This window comes from Centroberyx gerrardi, chromosome 14 (genome assembly GCF_048128805.1).
Source record: "Centroberyx gerrardi isolate f3 chromosome 14, fCenGer3.hap1.cur.20231027, whole genome shotgun sequence".
Classification (NCBI taxonomy): domain Eukaryota; kingdom Metazoa; phylum Chordata; class Actinopteri; order Beryciformes; family Berycidae; genus Centroberyx; species Centroberyx gerrardi.
In genome coordinates, this window is record NC_136010.1 from 21,085,789 (window position 1) to 21,108,096 (window position 22,308).

Sequence of the window (22,308 nt, forward strand, 5' to 3'; positions counted from 1 at the left end):
TAGGCAATGCAGCAAAAGAAAGGAGACATATGCATAAGTTTGGGTGCATGAATATTGATGAGGGTATCCTCATAAATATCAAAGCTTTTCTTTGAATAGATGTCCAGATAACACATCCAAAGAGTTGTTTCATTTCTACATAGAATGAGATTAGGCAAATGCATCAGGGGGGGGGATCAAAAGGGAGTCTTTTTTGATGAGCAACACATGCGAGCGTTCGCTTTGTTCCGCGGCTGAGAGCTGGCGGTAAGCTGCTGTGATGAACACATGTATATCCACACGTTGCTTCAAGAGGCATACAACATTGATTTAATAAGCTTAGGAGAAATTGCGCCTCAGTCTGCAGTTCTGACCATGGCCATGCGATATTGCAGCACAATCAGTACAATCTTCAACAGAGAGAGAGCGAGAGAGAGAGAGGAGGGAGAGAGGGGGAGCGAGAAGGAAGCAGAAAGAGAAAGAGGGAGGGAAGAGCAACCCCCAGTCTTCCCTCTATCTAGATTAGCATCAGTTCCTCAACAGCCTGTGGTCTGCAGAGGGTGCTAATCTGACCAGAGGCTCAGAGTGCAGGAAGACACCTTGAAATCAATTGGATGCGCAACAACACTGACAAAATGAAGGGAAATTAATTAGATTTGAAGCGCAGCACACACATAGCAGATGAAATGGTGTCGTTGGCAAGTGTTCAAAACTGCGATCCTAAAAAGAGTGTCCTGAATCAGATGAACAGCACATATCCATTGGGGGAAAGGGCTCCTTCGCTAACTGTTAGCTAATGCATAATGTATTGCTACGAAATACTCCTGCAGAATGTTAGAAAAGTCTGGCATGAAACTGCAATATGTTGGCTTGTCCTTGATTCATGTATTTTTTAAGTAACCAGGACAGCTCTGTGGTCTGTGGTATCAGTTTGGGTGTGTTTGCAATGCTCACATGGATATTTATGACCAACATGCTGGAATGAGTGAATAACTGGCGTTAATAGCATTACTCACTGGTGTCAGAGATGAACTACAGCAAGACTTGTATCAGTAACCAGTTTGTCTGGGTATGTCTGATACCAACCCAGGATCAGTTGAGGGATTTCATCACCAGTAGTCCAATACACTGCTCATACTGCTGAACAGATTGTTGTAATTTTGACTTACTGTGCTGTCTTTCAATTTCTTTTAAAAATTAAATTCAAATCAAGCATGTGTAAATACTAAATAAAAACAAAAAAACATCTAATATCAAAGAAACAGATGCGCCCATAATCCATAAGCAGCCAGATCACGCCATTCCATTCCTTGTGATGTAGCCGGTGCAGATAGCATACACTATGATGTCCTTTAGAGCCAACATTAACTATGCATGACAGATTGGTTCAAAAGAAGTGGACAGAATGACAACAGGCTGACGTCAAAGCAGAGTGATAGTGATGCCTCAGCTAAAGGTGGAGTGACTGGTGTGGGTTAGCCAAACAAACACCAGTAGGCTATGTAGCTGAGTACAATGTATGACTGGGCCTGTCAGCATATCCAATAGTCTATCATGACAAAAATAATTGTTGACCCCCACATGATTAAACGTGCTTGGAGGAATGGTGCATTTTGGCACTACTGTGGCATTTAAACCGCACTGATTGGCTTAAAGAGGGCGATATAATTAAAGGTAAAAAAATTTAACTCAAATGTGATATCTCAGACATCACTGGTCTGATTTGGACAAAGGGATGATGCATTTTGGCTCCATTCTGGCGTTTAAAAAATTACACTAATTGGCCTGACGGGGGTGCTATAAGTAAAGGTCAAAATCTCTAACTTTGAAAGGCCATAACTCCTACACCTTTAAGTCCGATTGATACAAAACTTGCTGCACACATCCAGCTATCCTTACAAATCACATTGATGGCCTAATAATCAAAATTTAAATTCAAACATAATATCTTAGACAACACTGGTGCGACTTGGAGTTATAAACTTGAATGTTATGACACATTTTGCGACTGTGTTCTGGCATTTACAAAAATTACACTGATTGGCATGATGGAGGTGCTGTAATTAAAGGTCAAAATTTCAAACTTGAAAGTCCTACACCATAAGTCTGAGTGACATGAAACTTGCTACCCAAATCCAGCTATCTTTTCAAATTACACTGATTGGCCCAATGGGGGTGTTGTAATTAAAGGTCAACATTTTTTTCTTTTTTTTTTCACCATGGTTTACCAATAGCACATGCACTCAACCGGTCTGCAGAAAACTACAGCATAAATGGCGTTCGCCTGGACTTAAAGCTACACTAAGCGATTTTCCAACCACTGGAGGGTGACAGAAACTGCAACACATTTTGTAAACACACACAGCAAAACTACTGGGCGACGGAAGCCCTTATGGACAAACCGTGCATAAAGGCTAAATATATGTACCTACGGAAATATTGCCGGTTACAGGGTCTGAAATTGCTTATTGCAGGTTTAAAGTTTTCCGTCCTGCTTCGGGTGATAGCCTACTGAATTGTAAATGCGCAAAGTATCTATTTTACACGATAGCAAAACTCACTCAAAACATTCTCCTACCAATGGTCCTCCTGTCTCTGCCAACTGTATGCATTTTTTCACTTGTAAGATCACAAGTCCCCGCCTTGAATAGCTCAGTTGGTGTTTCTCAGGCTGTTGGCGCACTCTCGTGGTTTGAATTAGTTTCCCTAGACACTTTCCAAGTTAGTTCTTGCCTCTAAACCTGTGACCTGCATGCTTGACCCTCTCCCTGCAAAACTTTTCAAAGAACTTTTTCCAATTTTAGGACCCTCAATGCTTAACATTATCAATTCATCACTTTCTACAGCCGTTGTGCTCTCCTGGTTTAAAACAGCCGTAATTAAGCCACTACTCAAAAAACCAAACCTTGATCCAGAGGTCCTTCAGAGCTATAGCCCGATCTCAAACCTCCCTTTTTTTTCCAAAATACTCAAAAGGAGTGAAGCCAGCCAACTCACTGATCACCTTTTAGATCTTTTCATTCTACCAAAACTATACTCACAAAAGTGGTCAATGATCTTCTGCTAGCTATTGATTCTGTCAACAATATACTCTTAAATCATCTTGAAAACCACATTAGTAGGATCAGTGCTTTCATGGTTTAGGTCCTATCTACTAGAAATAATGCATTGTGTTTTGTATAACAATATGACCTCAGTGTATTGTAATGTGGACTTTGGCTCTATTCTTGGCCGGTTGCTATTCTCTATCTACTATACATGCTACCGAAATCATCCATAAATCTGGCATTAATTTTCATTGTTACACTGACGACACTCAACTCTATATACTCATTAAACCGAAGAGCCGTGCTTATCTGAATGTTGGATATCCTTAAACGTGCTGCTCCTAAATGCCGACAAAACAGAAATGTTGGTTATTGGAACAGTTAGACACAGGTATCTGTTCGAAAACACTACTATAAATTTTCATAATTGTGTGATTTCCCAGAGTCCTGCTCTCAAAAATCTTGCCGTTACATTCAATCCCACTCTCTCGTTCTAGTCACACACCAAGGACATTAGTAAAATTGCATTTTACCATCTTCGCAATATTGCTAAAATTCAACCTAAATTAACAATGGCAGATATGGAAACATACATGCATTTGTATTACTGAGTGTTGATTACTGAAATGTCCAGTTGTCCAGTTTATCTAATGCTAGCATTAAAAACCTTCAGCTTGTACTAAATGCAGCTTCCAGAATCTTGACCAAAACAAGAAAATTTGACCACATTATGCCTATCCTGTCCTCCCTACACTGGCTCCCAATTCATGCCAGATGTGCCTTCACAGATGCTTTCGCTTACATATAACATATTACATGGGCTAGCACCATCCTATTTAGCAGATCTCACTGCACCATATATATACCGCCACATGCTCTCCGATCGCAAGATGCTGGATACTTATCTCCCTTTCTCCCGTACTCCCTTATTCCCTTTCTTTGGAACGGTCTCCCTTTTGCGATTAGAGAGGCAGGCTCTACTGATGTTGTTAAGTCCAGGCTAAAAACCTATTTATTTTCACTATAGTTTGGTCAACCTTAGCTTTGCACAATTACTGAGAGTGACAGTCTCTTCTACTGTAGCTCAGGTTCCCGCCGATCGGAATTTAGTTTGCGTGTTCTGTTTTCCCAGTCTTTGTGTAGCTGTTCATTCATAAGCGAATGAGTTAATCTGCTGTGTGTATATGCTGGGTGCATCATTTATCTCTTTCAGGTTGTGACTACAGCTGGGCAGTCCGGCCGTCCCTGTGGTCCCCAACTCTTACAACTCTGGTGACCGAGCTACTGTTTATGCCCTGAACCAGATCCGGACACTCAAGCATTCTTACTGTGTTTATTCTGTTCATGTTGTTTGTTCTATTTTGTTTTCAACATTTCATCTTTGTTTGCCCTCTCTCAGCACCCATTCGCCTGACCGTCCTGGCAGGGGGAACCCTTCTCTGAGCAGCCGTTCTTCTTGTTTTCATAATGTTGGCATTGTGAAGCCCTTTGAGATAATCTTGCCTTGACTTTTAACTCAATCTCAGATACCATTGGTCCAATTTTGATGAAATTTGGAGGGATGATGCATTTTCACACTGTGTGCTGGTATTTCAAAAAATACACTGAATGGCCAGATGGGGAAGTTTTAATTAAAGGTAAAATATATGATATATCTTGTTACTGATTGTTACTGATTTACGTAAAGTGGTGCTTGCATCATTCATGGGGGATGGCAGCTTTACTTGTCTTTAAATGTCTCAAATGTTGCAGTCACAAATTGGTTTATGATGAAATGTTTTAATTTTAGCTTCTCAAGGGTAAACTAGGTATATCTTTCATTTTTGTGGGGAGTTGACATGGTCCCAGGCCGCCAGTGAACTTGGAGAAAGCCATGGCCTGAATACACACACACAGCTTCGCGAAATGCTCTGCCACATCCAACAGGGTCAAGCCTCACCGGGGATACACGCAGCGCAATTCATCTTTCTAATGAACCATACATCAACAGCTCCCTGTCCTCTTAGGCACAAACGGCACATTGGATCTGCTTATGGCCAGCAGCCCAGCGAGAAAATCTAAGTAGAGTTCAAAGGGAACTGAGCTCAGAGTAGAGAAGTGTGTTCTCCCGAGACTGAGGCTTCAAGAATACAAATCTTAAATCTAAATCCACTCAGGTATTCACCGGCACCATTGGGGAGATCTAACATAGCCCCCGGAAATCCTTCCATGCATCAGCAAGGCTGGCCTGGTGTGCTAATGTGGAAAGGAAGAGAAGAAGGTAGAGGATAGACTTAAGTAAGGGTGGACTCAAGAGGTCCAGGGCAGAGAGATTAAGGGGAAAGAGCACGATAAGAGCAAGTTCAGGGAACGGAGGGAATGGAGGAAATCTTCTGAATGGCTTCAGGCTATAGGCCTCTCCTTCTCTCTGGTATCTGCTCATCGCTGTAGTATTTATCTCTTTTCAACACACTCTCATTTCATGTAAATCTGCACAACGTGCAAATCAATAGGAGTTAACCCAGTGTTTCTAGGTCTACTTATCATGATTCCCTGGGGCAGAAACAATGGCACCCAATTACAGTAAAAAGGCTCCTTGATATAATAGTAGTAAACAAAGATGCATTAAGAGGCAACCTCTGATCTCTGAATCACCTGCATAGCCTACAAAACCAGTGGAGTGGGTACATTCTACATGCACGAGTTAAATCCTTGTGATTTAACGTGACACACTCGGTGACTGCTCTGGTGCTGCTGCAGTCTCTGATGGTGACCTTACTCATCGCTATTCGCACAGCTCTATTTTTAGGCAAGAAGAAAAGACAAAGGGATAAGTGTTGCCTCGCTTACTGTTGTCCTTTGATCATGTCAGTGCATCTAATAGCAGTTTGCACCTGTCTGTGTGTATACTCATCGCATAATACAGCTGTATGGTACAGTAATTGCATTTTTCAATGGAGATTTAAACTGAGGTGAATAATTTAATTGGGTAATAAAAAATAGCTTTATCTTCACCAGTGAAGACTAAAACTCTTGCTCTTCTTCTTAGTGCTCATCCTGACAATACAGGTAAATATCTTTTTGCCAAGCCACAGTGGGATTTATCAGTTTCTAATCAGTGGGCGGACAGAGGCCGGATATTACTGGACTTCTTTTTCTAGTGGTGTGAGCAGAGTGTTTCCATTCCTGTGCTCCCAGACTGACCTGCTCCTCTCTGAATGCAGGGCAGCTCTCCAACACTAACACATTCTCACTTCAGCCTTGGCCAAAAGCCATAGCAGCCACGGCTATAGGAACACCTATAAAGTATATTATCCTTGCACTGTACAGGATGCCAGAGACAGAGTCATTATCACGTAGAGCTTGTTGTTATGGGGGTCTTTATCATTGTGATGGGTATTTTTAGAATGCAGCGTGCCTACAGTAAATTCAGTATATACTTGAAATGGGATTCAATCAGTGGCAACGTTATGACGGCAAAAAAAGCATCACCTTAACCCTTTCATCGCACTTCAAAGACAATAATAAATCTCCTCAAAGCCGCACTTGGCAACATCAAACATTGGCTGCTCCAAATGGAAGCCAGAGGGAACTATTTTAAATATTTGAACTTCAATATCCAGAAATCAAGTAATCTTCAGTCAGTAAACTGCACACAGCACACTTGTGATGAACAGCTCGGTCAGTGTGTGAAGGATACCGATGGGACAAGAGATTAAATGTTGGTGAATCCAGCTTTCTCTGGATGGAGCACTCCCTCGCAGCTGTTTAGGAGACAGTTTGCATTTCACTCTTGACTTTTGATTCATCATTTCCTGTGGGCGGAGAAGTGTCCGTACCTGACACCAGACTAATTTGGGCAAACAGGGTGAATCTACAGAGACGCTAGTGTCTGCTGCAGCCCCGCTTTATGATTCAGGCTGAGAAGACAGGTGTATTTTTACATAAAATTATTTCTTAGTGCAGCTTTACAATCGCTGTAGTACATTCTTGATAACAGACCCTCAAGTATGTGCACTCGTTTTTGTGCAATGAAGTGATTATGGTATGGTAATACAGTGATAGGATACCTGGGGTCCAACTTCCAACATTGTAAAGTGTGGTCTATGCCTGGAGGCTCCAAAGCTTGACAATTACCACTGGCCTAACTATGCCTTACAGTTGAAGGTTGATTTTGTCATGGTCCCTGCCTGGCCCTTGTGTTTTCCTTGTGTTTCCCCTTCCTTGTGTTCCTAGTGCTCCCCTGTCGGTCTCTCTCCCTGTCCGTGCTTTGTTTGTGTGTGGGCGTGGTCTCCCTTCCCTGTTCTCCTGGCTCCCTCTCCCTCAGCAGGTACATGCAGAGGGGCGGGGCCGATCTCCACGGGAGTGAGGCTCACAAGGCACACCTGTCTCTCATCCCGCAATCAGCCCGGCTTCTTAAGCCTGCTCCAAATTCTCCCCAGTGCCAGATGATTCCCGCACATGCTCGTGTCTCATGCCTCCTCGCTCTCGTGAAGATCTCCTGTCGTAGTGTTTCCTCAGCGTATCACTTGTAGATACTCTAGTCCCAGTTTTCTAGTGAGTTTTTGTTAACTTTCGGAAATAAACTGTTTTTGTTCGATCCTGCATCTGGGTCCTGGCTCTCCTTGAACACACCCCTAACAGAATCATCTGGCCAGTATGGACCCAGCAGACACACCCTCAGCAACTGGATTACAGACTATTTCCCTTTTTGCTTACTTTGCCCGTCAAGCAGCTTTGTCTGCTAGCAACCGGCCAGCTAGCTTCCTGCCTGCATCTTGCCATGTGATTCAGCCTGCTTCACAGCCTGCTAACCACCAGCATGATAGCCACCTGCATCCTATACTCCAGCGTGTACCTCGGCCTGCACTTCAGACTACTCGCAACCAGCCTGCACCCCGGACTGCTCGCAACCAGCCTGCACCCCGGGCTGCTCGCAACCAGCCTGCACTCCGGTCGGTTAGGCTCGGGTTTGTGAGTCTGCAACCTGCCTGTCTTGAGCCGGTTAGCCCGCCACCTACCTGTCCTGATTCTGCATTCCCTGTGACTAATATGGATCAGCTGTGGAGCCACCCTGACGTCCCGCGGTCACCCTATGAAGGGACTCGCCTTGCCTTTTTCTCGGGGAGCCGCGGAGTCTCCAGGAGGAGGCGAGGTCCCCATGGCTCCCGACGCCACTGGCTCTCTCGGCAGCCCAGCGCCACAGAGTCTCCGCTGCCCAGCGCCACAGAGTCTCCGCTGCCCAGCGCCACAGAGTCTCCGTTCCCCAGCGCCACTACTGATGTCCAGCCTGTCCCTGCTGAGCTGCAGCAATCTCCTGTCCCTGCTGAGCTGCAGCAGTCCCCTGTTCCTGCAGAGCTGCAGCAGTCCCCTGTTCCTGCAGAGCTGCAGCAATCCCCTGTTCCTGCACCACAAGAGCTCCCTGTCTCTGAGCTGCGGCGGTCTCCTGTCCCTGCTGTGCTGCAGCAATCTCCTGCTCCTGCTGAGCTGCAGCAGTCCCCAGTCCCTGCGCCGCGGAAGCTCCTGGTCACCGAGCTGCGGCGGTCTCCTGTCCCTGCTGAGCTGCAGCAATCTCCTGCTCCTGCTGAGCTGCAGCAGTCCCCTGCTCCTGCGCCGCGGAAGCTCCCGGTCCCCGAGCTGCGGCGGTCTCCTGTCCCTGCTGAGCTGCAGCAATCTCCTGTCCCTGCTGAGCTGCAGCAATCTCCTGTCCCTGCTGAGCTGCAGCAATCTCCCGTTCCTGCTGAGCTGCAGCAGTCCCCCGCTCCTGCGCCGCGAAAGCTCCCAGTCTCTGAGCTGCAGTGGTCTCCTGCTCCTGCGCCACGAAAGCTGCCAGTCCCCGGGCTGCAGTGGTCTCCTGTCCCTGCGCCGCGGAAGCTCCTGGTCCCCGAGCTGCGGCGGTCTCCTGTCCCTACTGAGCTGCAGCAGTCTCCTGTCCCTGCTGAGCTGCAGCAATCTCCTGTTCCCGCTGAGCTGCAGCAGTCCCCTGCTCCTGCGCCGCAAAAGCTCCCAGTCCTCGAGCTGCGGCGGTCCCCTGTTCCTATGCTGCAAGAGCCTTCTGTTTCTGAGCTGTTTAAGCCTTCTGTTCCTGGACTGCTACTGTCTTACATTCCTGTGTTGCAGCAATCCGCTGAGCCTGAATTGCAGCAGTCTTCAGTACCAGTTCTGCTGCAGTCTCCTGTGGCTGGGCTCCAGCAGCCTCCTGTTTCTCTGGCTCCTCCGGCCATGCCTGCCGTCATCCGGCCAGATTCCCAACCGTCGGCCGCATTTGCTGACGCCCTACTATTCCCCGTCGACTGTTCCCTCCGACGGCCTCTGCAGGACTCCGGTCCTGCATTCCAGTCTCTGGCCAGCTCCAGTGACTCTAGTGACTCCAGTGACTCCGATGACACCGTCGACTCCAGTGACACTGACTACTCCAGTGACACCGACAACTTCTATGTCTCCAGTGACCCCTGTAGCACCGGTACCGGCCCTGCTCTCCAGCCGCCGGCTGCCGGCCCTGCGCTCCGGTCCCCGGCCTCTGCTCCTGCGTTCCGGTCTCCGGCCTCTGCTCCTGCGTTCCGGTCTCCGGCCTCTGCTCCTGCGTTCCAGTCTCCGGACTCCGGTCCTGCACTCCCGCCGCCGGGCTCCAGTCCTGTACTCCAGACGCTGGAAGCTGATCCCGCAACCTGCCCCGACCTGCAGCCGAATCTTCTGGTGCTTGCTGCATTTCCTGACCTCCACCAACGTCGTGGACCTCCTGTGCGGCCCAACCTACGTCGTGGACCTCCTGTGCGGCCCAGCCTACGTCGTGGACCTCCTGAGCGGTCCCGCCTACGTCGCCGACCTCCTGAGCGGTCCCGCCTACGTCGTCGACCTCCTGCGCGGTCCCGCCTACGTCGCCGGTCTCCAGGTCATCCTCCTGGGCGATTCCGCCTGTGTGGTCGTCCTCCTGCCCGTCCTCCAGAGCTGCTCCGTCACTCTGGTCGTCCTCCAGAGCTGCTCCACCACTCTGGTCGTCCTCCTGCCCGTCCTCCAGAGCTGCTCTGCCACTCTGGTCGTCCTCCAGAGCTGCTCCGCCACTCTGGTTGTCCTCCAGAGCTGCTCCGTCACTCTGGTCATCCTCCGGCTCGTCCTCCAGAGCTGCGTCTCCTACATCGCCAGCTTCCAGGTCGATCTCTGGAGCTGCCCCGTCTTCATCGCCAGTATTCAGGCCATCGTCCAGACCTACACTGCCCCTCTGTCCTGCCTCCAGGCCGTCCGCCTGAGGTTTCCTGCTCGGCCTCTGTCCTGCCTCCAGGTCGTCCGCCTGAGGTTCCCTGCTCCGCCCCTGTTCAGCCCCCAGGTCACTTGCCCCTGAATCCCTCCTCCGGACCCCCTCCGCCCACCCTGCTCGGTGTCCCTGACCAGCCTGGTGGGACGTCTGGTAGCCGTCCCTTGAGGGGGGGGTACTGTCATGGTCCCTGCCTGGCCCTTGTGTTTTCCTTGTGTTTCCCCTTCCTTGTGTTCCTAGTGCTCCCCTGTCGGTCTCTCTCCCTGTCCGTGCTTTGTTTGTGTGTGGGCGTGGTCTCCCTTCCCTGTTCTCCTGGCTCCCTCTCCCTCAGCAGGTACATGCAGAGGGGCGGGGCCGATCTCCACGGGAGTGAGGCTCACAAGGCACACCTGTCTCTCATCCCGCAATCAGCCCGGCTTCTTAAGCCTGCTCCAAATTCTCCCCAGTGCCAGATGATTCCCGCACATGCTCGTGTCTCATGCCTCCTCGCTCTCGTGAAGATCTCCTGTCGTAGTGTTTCCTCAGCGTATCACTTGTAGATACTCTAGTCCCAGTTTTCTAGTGAGTTTTTGTTAACTTTCGGAAATAAACTGTTTTTGTTCGATCCTGCATCTGGGTCCTGGCTCTCCTTGAACACACCCCTAACAGATTTGCCCATTAACATCCACGTATTTTGACATTTTAAAAGACATTATCCATGGTTTGGCTTGGTTTGAGTTATTTTTCCACAAGATGTGTTCATCTGGAGCCGTGCAGATTCAGGTCGGTCAGTCAACCAACACTTTGTCACCTATACTATAACCCTCGCCCAGTGTTAGGTATAGCTTTGCAACTACGGTGGCTAATCTATGTGTAACAAAAAAAAAATTTTTTTGCCAGGGAACATTTTAGTTATAATTAGATTGAGCTAGCAAAGCAAATGTTTGCATATCAGGTTTGGAATTTATTAAGTTTGCCCAATGCTAACGAAGCGCCCTCTCTGCGTGTTACAACTAGATTGAGCTAGCAAAGCAGTTTTGCCTGACAGAGATGTGGAATTTATTGATTTTGGCCAATGCTAACAAAACATTTTGGTTAACAGGCCACTATGATACTGAAAGACAGCTAACCTACCAGAGCGTAGCAGTGTAGCATCTGCTCTTAATACATTGGTGAATGATGTGGTTATCCTGATTATTCCAGGACTGTAGTGACTTCAACTACAGCAACAGTTGATGCTAGCTAGGCGCTATGGGACTGTACAGCATCTGTACTTCTCTGTGTATTTGTTTGCTTATAATATAATATAGCCTAGTATACTTCCATGCGATAAACAACTAGAATGAAGCAGTCCTCTTCCTGTTTTGGTTGAGGCTCCTCCTTTATTCCGTAAGTAAATCCTGCACATTTTGCACCAAATCGTACCCGGGAAGACATACAATAAATAGGCTGCATAGAAAGAAGAATAAACCAATTTACACCACGATGGTCTCATTTATCTACAGCCATTTTACTATGCCATCAAATTTAATTTGACAATGATTTATAGTGAGGTAAATATTCTACACGTAGGGGCTTTAAGTAAAGTTTCTCTTTCTGTCTTCATCAAACCTGATGTATTAGTCACTGTGTTCTGTCAGTAACAGTCACTGTCAAGTGACTGCAGACCGCTGCTTCACTGTCATGTCACAGGTATGCATTGCATTCCCATCATACCCTCCTCTGTTCTTAATTACACGCTTGGCTGAGGATTAGCTTGTCAAAGTGGGGGCTATGATCTACCAGGGGATGAATTACCATGTGTAAAACCTATTTACATAGAGAGTATTTCCATAAGTGACCCCTGAGGTCATTACTGATACCTCATAAATTAGGGTGGCTCATTTTTATCCCTCTCCCAACATGTTTCACCTGTTGTAATGTTAATGGAGCATTGGTTACAATTCACTGCTCAGTATTCAGACATTGCAGCATCTATAATAACAACAGATATGCATAATTGTTAGGTAATTGAATATGATTAATATTTTAATCACCAAATTACTATGGTGAGTGATCCATTTGCAAACCTAAAAACTATTTCTAGAGGTGGGAGCCAATACAATAGCCTATAATATTGGTATTGGTTCAGGATACCAATATTGGTATTGAAAAGTGATACCACAATGTTTCAGTTAAAATAGTTTTACCCCATTTTGTAGATCTAACTTTGTTTTGAGAAAATGTTTGAGCTTATGTTTGAACTCATATCTTTGTGGCTTGTTTACAATCCAAGCAGAAGCAGCAAAAACACTAGGAGGCGGTTGAGGGGAATGCAATGAGATACATTTAGTACATTTTGGTCTGTTTTTAGAGTGGATGGAGAGTCAAACTAGATTGGACAAAGGACGCTACCTAGCAACGACTTAAAAAAAGAGAAAACTTTCAAACCAGTGGTGCTCATCAGCCTGTTAAATTAGTGGGCTGTTAAAGCACACGTTAGTCAACCATGTATAACAAGTAAACCCCTGTCATCGAATAACTATAGCTCACCTATTTCTATTGCATCAGAAAAGTGTCGCTTCTACTATTTCCATTTCTTAAGACTGTTTGTCTGCTTTTTAGGGGATTATTTGCACCTCTGCCTTAAAATGCATGGATTTCAACTAAGTAATCTTGTAGTACAACACAGTCTATCAGTCTATCTGTATATTTATTACTGCATCTAACAGATAAGTGAAATATGCAATATGAATGGATGTCGCTGTTGATAAATAATGGAACATAGCCCCCAGAGACTGTGTGCTCGGTGATTTTAACTACCTGGTGTCTAGCCTTATGTCAAACATTGATTCCCCGCAGTATCTATTGTTGCACAGGAATCTTTGCCTGTGAGTTGTCGAGCTTCTCCCAAGGACTCTCACTCTGTATGCTGGTGTGATCCCCTGTGCCCCACTCCAGTATTGTTCCACTGATACAACATGAGTGATAAAAAATGCAACAGAGATGCATGGCGGTTTCACATCTCTTTTTCACAGTGAACCCGTGGAGCCATTTTCTGCTGGTGGACAAGCTGTAAGGTCATTCCATCAATTCTTGTCAGCTTAGGTAACATCACTTCAGGGCAGGCTGTGGCTGCTTTGCAGAGCGCTCTAATATAATCAGAGGATGAAATGTCACAACAAACCTCAAATTGCCCCTCTGTCTTCCCATTCTGTGCAAGGGAGGAGAAAAAAAAAATCTAATTCCGTCTTTAGTTTTAATGAAACATGATCACCCCTTTGTTCGAAAGTCTAGTTTGCTGCCAAATGACCTTAAACACGTAAAAACACGTGCACATACACACTGCCATACATACAAAACTATATGAGCGAACACACACACAGGCACACACTTACATACAAACACTTTTCCATGCCTTCTAGTCTTTTGTCATGAGGTTGTTATTCAATTTGTCCTTCCCCCATCTCCCTGATTATACTTCTTTTGGGTCATGTTTCCTCAGGGGATTGTTAATGGCAGTATAAGTGAAAACACAAAATATAGGAAGCAGCAGAGATTCCAGGAAATTGGAATGATAAAGTCTGAACTGATGGAGGGCCTACGGCACCATATGTTCTAGGTGCACTGTGACTAACACATTTTCTGGTAGCTCACCGGAACACAGGATTTACAGGCATACAAAAAAAAAGATTTAAATAATATACGGCATACAAAACATTGTAAAATAGACTCAAATCTATAGACTGACATAAATTTGTGCTCTTTCCCTTTAGCTGCACAATAAAATAAATGGAGAAAAACAAAATGTCATGTGCTGTATCTTCTTCTGTAATGTCAGATGGCTGCAGTATTCAGGACACGTTTTGCTTCATAGTATAAAAGAATACCTGAAAACACAGCGTTGCATATAGATTACACCCTTGGTTTGTCCCTTAAGCAGTGGTATTTGTAACTAATTTAGCCTTTCATGCATGCCACATTTCTATCCAATTAATGAATAAAGTGTTCACATAGTAAACCTCCTCCTCATTATCTTGTCATAGATTTAGCCCGCAGGTCTTAACAGGCTTGGTAGAAAACATCTCACACACTCCACCCACAGGCAGCAGATGTAACGCCTCACACCTTACTGTGTTTAGCAGGAGCTGACTGGACTGATGGAGCTCACTTGGTGAACCTCTGGAAGAAAGTTTTTCTTATGTCTGTGTAAAATAGCAGCAACACTGTTCCAACTCACTATGCCCACAGGAGATGTAATGAGGCATATATATGTGGGTCAACCTCTGAAGCAGAAGTTAGCAAGCCTTTAGTACAACTGCAATTACAATTAGTACATTACAATTACAGTTAGAAGTTATTTTGACCCACATGCCCTGGCGCTTACTGTTTTTAAGTGATATTGCTTAGTGTACAGTTGAAATAAGAAGTGATCCGACTTCAACATATATAATTATATGTATGCATTACTGTTACATAGATAAGGAGGATAAAGATAATGTGTCATCTTGCTCTATCCTATTTAAAAGGTCAGTAAAAGGAAAAATCCATCCTAAACTTTAACTCTGTTAAAAAGCAGCTATTTGTGATGCACCTTGCATTCCTGGGTCCATTTTGTTTGGTGGTGTATTTTTCTTATTCCTGTGGTTAAGTGGTTAAATGAAGACGACGTGACGTGAAGCACAGCTACAATGGAGTTTAATAGGAACATTTTTTTTCAACAATTGAAAACATCAATGGGAAAGGGCTTCTTTCTAGACTGACAAACCATTTTGCACCAACGTTCAACAATCATACAGGGAGAAATTGAGTGTAGAACAGGAAGACATACCACTTTCTCCACTGACAGCAGCCTCAATAGACCAGAATGCAATGCAACCACAAAACATGTTATTTTCTGAGTAAGGGGTGCGATTCTCGCTTTTTCTGAACTGGAAAACTCGCTTGCTTGCCTTACTATCGCTATTGCTATTGTTATTGCTCTCTCTCCACCTAGAGATAAAAGGGCTGGCTGCAAGTCCTGACACGTTCTCTGGGGGTTGTCGAAAGTCATTCTGTTAATTTTACTTTAAATCATCTATAACCTTTATAAACCTTTATTGGTGACCAGTAGGAATTGCAACAACATCGATAGAACTTTTCTCCCTCACAGGCACGCCACCGCTCCTGTCCTCTTGAATTAAGGTGGCCTGTATTTGACACAAACAATAAAGTCACAGTTCACAATAGAGACGAGTAAGCTAGCTACTTAGAGCAGAGATCTAACAGAAACGTCTAGTGAAGAGACAATATATCACAATGCAATTTATTACCTCCGCCAAGGAGGTTATGTTTTCGGTGCTGTTTGTTTGTTTGTCTGTTTGTTTGTCTGTTAGCAGGATTACGGAAAAACTACTGGCCCGATTTTCATGAAACTTTGTGGAAGGGTGTAGCATGGGCCAAGGCAGAACCCATTAAATTTTGGAGCGGATCCGGATCCGACTCACAAACAAGCAATAATAGCACGAACCTTGGCGGAGGTCTGCGGTCTCCGAATGCCCTTCTAGTTGTAATAATGCTTTGTTGTTTGCTCTTTTGGCTTGAGCATGAGGCTTTTTAGCCTCTGTAGCTGAAATGCATTGCTTGCTTCTACCACTGTCCTCCATTACAGAGCAGTTGAGTGTCTTGAAATTCCAATGGGCGGTGAGTATGGACTGGAAAACACGTTTTGAAATATAGAAATCTCAGCACCTGCTACCAACAACCCTATCAAACTCCTGCAAATTATGGTCATTTTGTGCTATGGGGCACTAAAAACTGCCTCATTAACTTGTGTTTCTTAGTGTAGTGCCAGCTCAAATGGGTGTGCCACTGAAATTCAACAATACACTTTGGTCTGCATTAGTGAATATTCACTACTGTTTACCATAGCCAGAAACAAAAGAGAAAAATTTGTCTCGCCTCCTTTGAAGTTACACCAACCAGTGCAACAGCTCCATGGAGAACCAATTGTAAAAGATGAAAAAGATGACAGTGATTTTCTGGGGATGAGGCTACATTTTCTGGCTTGGTACTGACTGTAATATTAAGCTCATCTGGATCTAAAAGAGACAAAAAAAAATAGACAAAGAAATATTCTACTCTGTATCCACAATGCCAGTCCATCTTGCTGGTCCAAGCTGGGCATTGTTATGCCTTTATAGATTTGAGTCATGATTTTTGGTTTATAGCGCTGGGAGAATTGTTCACGCTCACAAATAATAACTATTCGAGTGTGACTTCATTGGAACAACGTTTTCAGTGTTCTTACATTTAGTGGTACTACCCTTTAACATTGCACATTAATCTGCGTGATGAACTGCACAGGCTCTCGTCTGGTTCCAAGTGTTTCTACACCATCAGCTCCTGCGAGCGAGGCAGGAGTGTCGGTCCCAGAGGCCTAAAGCTTTCAGCATGACAGACGGCGCAACAGCCACGGTGACAAAACAGCTACATGAGCCAAATCAACTATTCTAAACTCCGAGACATAAGAGCATACACTACAGATGAGAGATATGAGAAGGGCTTGAAAGCAGCGATGTTAGGGATTCAAACGAAGAAACAACCAAACGCTAAGAAACACATTCTACTGTCTTGTGTTTGCGTTCCTCTTCATAGCTTCTCCTCAAAATGTATACCAAAATACAATACAGGAACCTACAACAAACACCTAATTGTTACATTTCTATGCCAAATTGTGATATGTCATACTCTGGAGGGGCAGATGGCAAAATAAAAATGCTGTCATGCTTTGTTGCGTCTGTCCCTACTGTGCAAGGCTCTCGCCACTTTGCTCGCCTGGGGCCTGATTCTTAAATCAATAAACCAATGTTAGTGCTCAATAGCCCAGCAGAGGCCTTGCCCAGTGCGCTGGCCTATGTAAGACACAGCAGGTTTCTACATTATTCATCCCCTAACCTTTTTGTCATGCATGACCTTAATCTAATTTGTAGGAGAAAACCAAGCGTATTCTAAGCTACTCCGAGGGCACTGTACTATAAAACACTTACGTGAAGTACAGCATACTTTGGGGTTGTCTGTGCTATTGTGTCCAGGATCAAGGATATTTTTTTATTATTTATTCATGGAGATGGATTCGCATTCACGATAGCGCCACGCTTGTTCCACTGAAGAGAAGATAACGTCCCTGGAAATCAGCACCATCGGGGACATCCCAGACGCAATTGATCTTCCAAATTAAATTGTTGGGGGGAAGAAAAAAAAAATGCCAGAGAAACTCTCCAGAGAAGGAGAAAAGAAAGCGTTGCCGTTTAAAATGCTCCTCACAGACTGCTTACAGAAGGGGTGATTGGTATTCAATTCGCTGTTTGACTTTTGTCTTTAGCGCATTAATTTTAATGAAAAATGTGTTCCACTTGGCTGGTCATTACTTCCTCCTCCTCGCCGGGCGTGCTGACCCCACACCTGAGGTATTCATTTGATTTTAACCCCCTGCTTCATCCAAACACCCTCAAACTAGATAACCTTATAAACACCTGCTTGCGCGGAGGTCTAAAGAAGGGCTTAGAGGCTGATTAATGGGAATGCCTACATCAGTGTGTATACTATACCTTGCTAACGCTGCAATTTGGAACTATTTTCTTGCCCACTTTGCTCGAGGACATGCTATAAAAAACTCTAAAAAGCCTATTCTCATGATGACCGTCAATAATGTCACGGATCCTTAAGGAGTGGCTCTCGGTCTTTCCATGACAATCGAGACAGAGACCGGCATTCACCCATGCGTTATCTTCCACAACAGGGAAGGACTGCACACCAGTGTTCTTTTGTGGTCTGCAGTGAAATGTTGTATCAATAAAATACAGCGAGAGTAGACAGTGGGTATGAATTATTGAAAGGCACAGTGGTTCTGCCGGGGTTCTAATCTCGACAGTGCAGTTAATTTGATGTTCTTGTTTTGCTGTTTTGGATTCAACCTGCAATGCACCATCCGTCCCTGCAAATACCAGGGACAGAGGAGCAGACCAGTGGGAACTAAATGAATGATCTGGTGATGCTAATGTCCTCTGCCAGCCAGAGGTCTTGCTTAATAAACCTCAAGATGAGACGGGCGTGCGAGAAATAATGTGATCAAAATAAGCCTCGTCAATTCAAGCCCACACACCTGAAGCTGCAGCTGATAATGAAAGTGGAATTTGTAATGAGTATGAGGGTGTGTTTGTATGTGTGTGTGTGTGTGTGTGTGTGTGTGTGTGTGGTGCATCTTGCCACACTGTGGTCTACACAGGCTTGAGGGACAATGTTTTGGAGCCTGTATCAACACTCTGGAGTGAATATCAATATCTCAGGCAGGCAGTTGATCAGTGGGAAACGTTCGCTCAGCAGAGTGTGAGATGCCCATCTGAACTCTCATTTATCTCAATGAAAAAGTCTTGTGTCCCTTTTCACACACAGCAGGTGGATCCTGTACAGTGACACAGGCAGTCGAGATTGGAATACAATCAGCCAACTCTGATTCAACAAATTGCTCAATAAAGACAAAGGGCATTATCTCTCAGCCACGTCGGGACAAGGGGTGTGAAAGTCCCAGGATTTCTAATTAGTTCTTCTTATTTTTGTCATAATCGATTTGAAACAAGTGAAGGGATACTCAGCCAACTGCAGGGAGCTCAGTGAGAAATTTCACTCTGGTAAAAATGCCTCTGCTGCTGTGAGCTTGATGGCTGCAGATATACTGTAGCAGCTCTGTTTGTTCACACACCTAAAGTGCTCTTCTGCACTGTCACAGAGGAGGAAGCAGGGCAAATGAAAACAATACGTTTTCCTCAAACTCCCTAAAAGCTGAGATGGAAAAGAAAAAAAAGAGCAAATATATACAGGAGCAGCAGAGGTGAAATGATGTTTTCAATACAGCGCATTCCATTTGCCAAAAAGAAACTGCTGCACATAGTAATAGTAGTAAAGATACAGGAACACAAAGTGGATCTTTGATACAAACACATTGAAAACATTATGTCTCTGTCATTGCATCTCTTTGAGAGTTCATGTACAACATCCTCCATCAGATGCCATCTTGTATGGCACACTTGGTTGAGCATGGCGCTTGCAACATGCAGTTTGTTCTCTGCAGGGTCTATACATTGCGCCATAGGAAAATACATACAAGGAGACACTTCATACATCCCCCACCCTACATATCCTCCAACAATATGAGAAGCAGCTTGTGTTTAGCATCCATGTGGCAGAAATGATTCACATCGATGGCCAGATAACATGCAATGGCATTTAATGTCCCCACAGCTCAGTGCTGGATGCCAGTGGCACTGTGATGTACGTTCAATTCCTGCATTGAGGATGATGTGAGGTGACAGAGGATTTGGTCAGGATTGGTGTGACATGCACTCTGTGACCACGGAGCCATCCTCGAAAAATCAGCCATGAATGACAGAAAGAGCTGAGGCTCCACTCCTCAGTCAAACAATCTACTGATCCATCTAACTATAGTATATATTATATAGTATAGTATAGTATAGTATAGTATAGTATAGTATAGTAAAATATAGCATAGTATTGTATACTATGGCATAGTATAGTATAGTATAGTATTGTGTTGTGTTGTATTGTATAATATGGTGTACTATGGGATAGTATAGTATAGTATTGTGTTGTATTGTATTGTATTGTATACTATGGTATACTATGGGATAATATAGTATTGTGTTGTGTTGTATTGTATTGTATTGTATTGTATTGTATTGTACTGTATACAATGGTATACTATGGGATAGTATAGCATAGCATAGTATAGTATAATATAGCATAGCATAGTATAGTTTAGTATAGTATAGCATAGCATAGTATAGTATAGTATACTATAGTATAGTATGGCATAGCATAGCAAAGTATAGTGTAGTATAGTATAGTATAGTATAGTATACTATAGTATAGCATGGCATAGCATAGCATAGTATAGTGTAGTATAGTATAGTATACTATAGTATAGTATGGCATAGCATAGCAAAGTATAGTGTAGTATAGTATAGTATAGTATACTATAGTATAGTATGGCATAGCATAGCATAGCATAGTATAGTGTAGTGTAGTATAGTGTAGTGTAGTGGAGTATAGTATAGTCAATACATGAAGAAAACAGAAAGCCTTGTGTCAGTGCATATAGACGTGTCAAACTCTCCACTTAAGTTGAAATAAAGAACATAGAAATAGAAATAGGAATGAAAAAATAGAAGGATTAGTAAAGAATTTGATAATAATTGTGGTTTCATTATCCCTGTATAGATATGGGTATGTGATATGCAATAGATTAAATCATCAGTGTGAAATGATATGTGCTGAAATACTAACCATTACATCAGTTTCCTAAACCCAATTTAAGATTTGTCTGTGTTCAGTGACTCCCCTTTCATTGAGAGTGAGATATCTTTACTAGAGGATAAATGGTGACATAAAAAATTAAAGTGGCTTCCTTCAAATGGTACACTGCAACATTTCAATCTTTAAACTTAACTTTTTAAATCTTTGCACCGGGTGTTCACTGGAGCATGCCTTTCTAAATCCTTAATGCTTCAGCGCTTCAAATACCCTTTAGTCGTAATTGTTTAGTGTATATGGGAAATGAATCCTAAAACAGAATGCACATATGATATTCCTTTGATCTCTGACCACCCAACAAATATTAGCCGACATGAACAACTCTGTCCCAAAGCTAGAATTCACCAAACAACGACTTAAAAGACACCCGTCTGATAGAGTCTGGAGCATGCTCTATTAGCAATGCATTGGAAAAGGGGGATTATTCCTTTAAAGGCGAAAAGGGTGAAGCACGCTGCAAGTGCCAAAGCAACAGATGCACAAGGCTGCACCAGATGTGTAAATTGTCCCTCATGAATAAGTCAAAGATCCATTTCAGGAGGATGAAACTTTGTTGGGTAGAGTAGATGCAAACCATTAGCTTGGATCATTACTACTTTTGCACTAGTGACTGTCCTTTCATGTGCTCATATGGTGTTATCCACCCAGGCATCAAAGCATACATTCCACGGAAGGTTTATTTGTGTTTCCCTCATCTGCTTTTATTTTAACGGTAAGGATGAGCGGTCAGGACAGCATCAGCTGGCGTTAGTCAGCCTTAAGGCTTATCTATTAACGGTATAGGAGCTCTGTTCTGCGAAGCAAACTGAAGAGTCAATGTGAGTTTGTTTTATATACCTATTGCTGTCTGCCTTGGGGTCACAAAAACTCATTAAGGATGTATTCATGGCTTAGAAATCTCAGTCTAAACCCTGTCTGAGCAACCATCTGCGACTGTATGTGGTAAGCAAAAGGAATAAGGAGAAGTAAATCAACACTTTAAACCTAAAAAAAAACCTAAAAAAAAAAAAAGACAGAATGTGGCCACCTTTGACAAGCAAGTGTATCTGCATCTCTCAAAATGCTGATATACATAATCCCTTAAAATCCATTCACTTCTAAGGCAAACTCAAGCAAGGAGACTCACAAAGCACATCAGGAAAGCCACTGTGTTAAGATCCAATACAGATTAGGAGTTAATAATAGTCCTTACCCGGTTCTTTGCGGTCAGAGCTCTGGCTGGACAACAGGAAGAGGAAATCCTGACAGGTGTCTTCATCCAATAGTGCGCTGTTGTGCAGACAAAGGTCAACAATTAGGGTCACAGCTTTCTGACAGACCATGTCATACTCCTCTCGGTCAGAACTCATGCTCCCAGCTGCATCCTCAGTCGTGTGTGTGCTCATCCAAGGGGACTAACGCACCCACACACGCAGCAGCCTAGCATACAGAGAAGATAAATGCAACTTGTCTCCGTCCTCCGCTGATTCTTCTCGTTCTTGCAGGGTCTCCCAAGTGTGTTTGTGTATGTGTGCATGCATGTGTGTGTTTGTGTGTGTGCTTCAGCGTGTATGTGTGTCTAAACATGAATGCGCGTGGAAGCCGGGCCAAGATTGTGTGTGCATGCACATGTTTTTATACATGACAAGCATATGTGTGTGTGTGTGTGTGTGTGTGTCTCTGTGCAACAATGTGTGTGGGCTTAATGAATCACTCATGTCCCCAGGTATTCCCAGGGACAGAATG

At 44.2% G+C, this 22,308-nt stretch overlaps 1 protein-coding gene across 2 annotated transcripts in view; it reads right to left on the reverse strand.

Moving 5' to 3' along the window:
- The window catches only part of syt6a (synaptotagmin VIa), a 44,299-nt gene extending 22,367 nt beyond the window's left edge, over positions 1-21,932 (reverse strand). The window contains exons 1-2 of one of the 2 annotated variants that reach the window (XM_071902631.2): positions 21,776-21,932; positions 18,359-18,364 (exon numbers count right to left, since the gene is read on the reverse strand). In XM_071902631.2, coding sequence (XP_071758732.2) covers positions 18,359-18,364; positions 21,776-21,932 — 163 coding nt within the window. The remainder of the gene's footprint in view (positions 1-18,358; positions 18,365-21,775) is intronic. The other variant, XM_071902632.2, reaches the window with a different exon arrangement.
- Between the last annotated feature and the right edge of the window lie 376 nt (positions 21,933-22,308).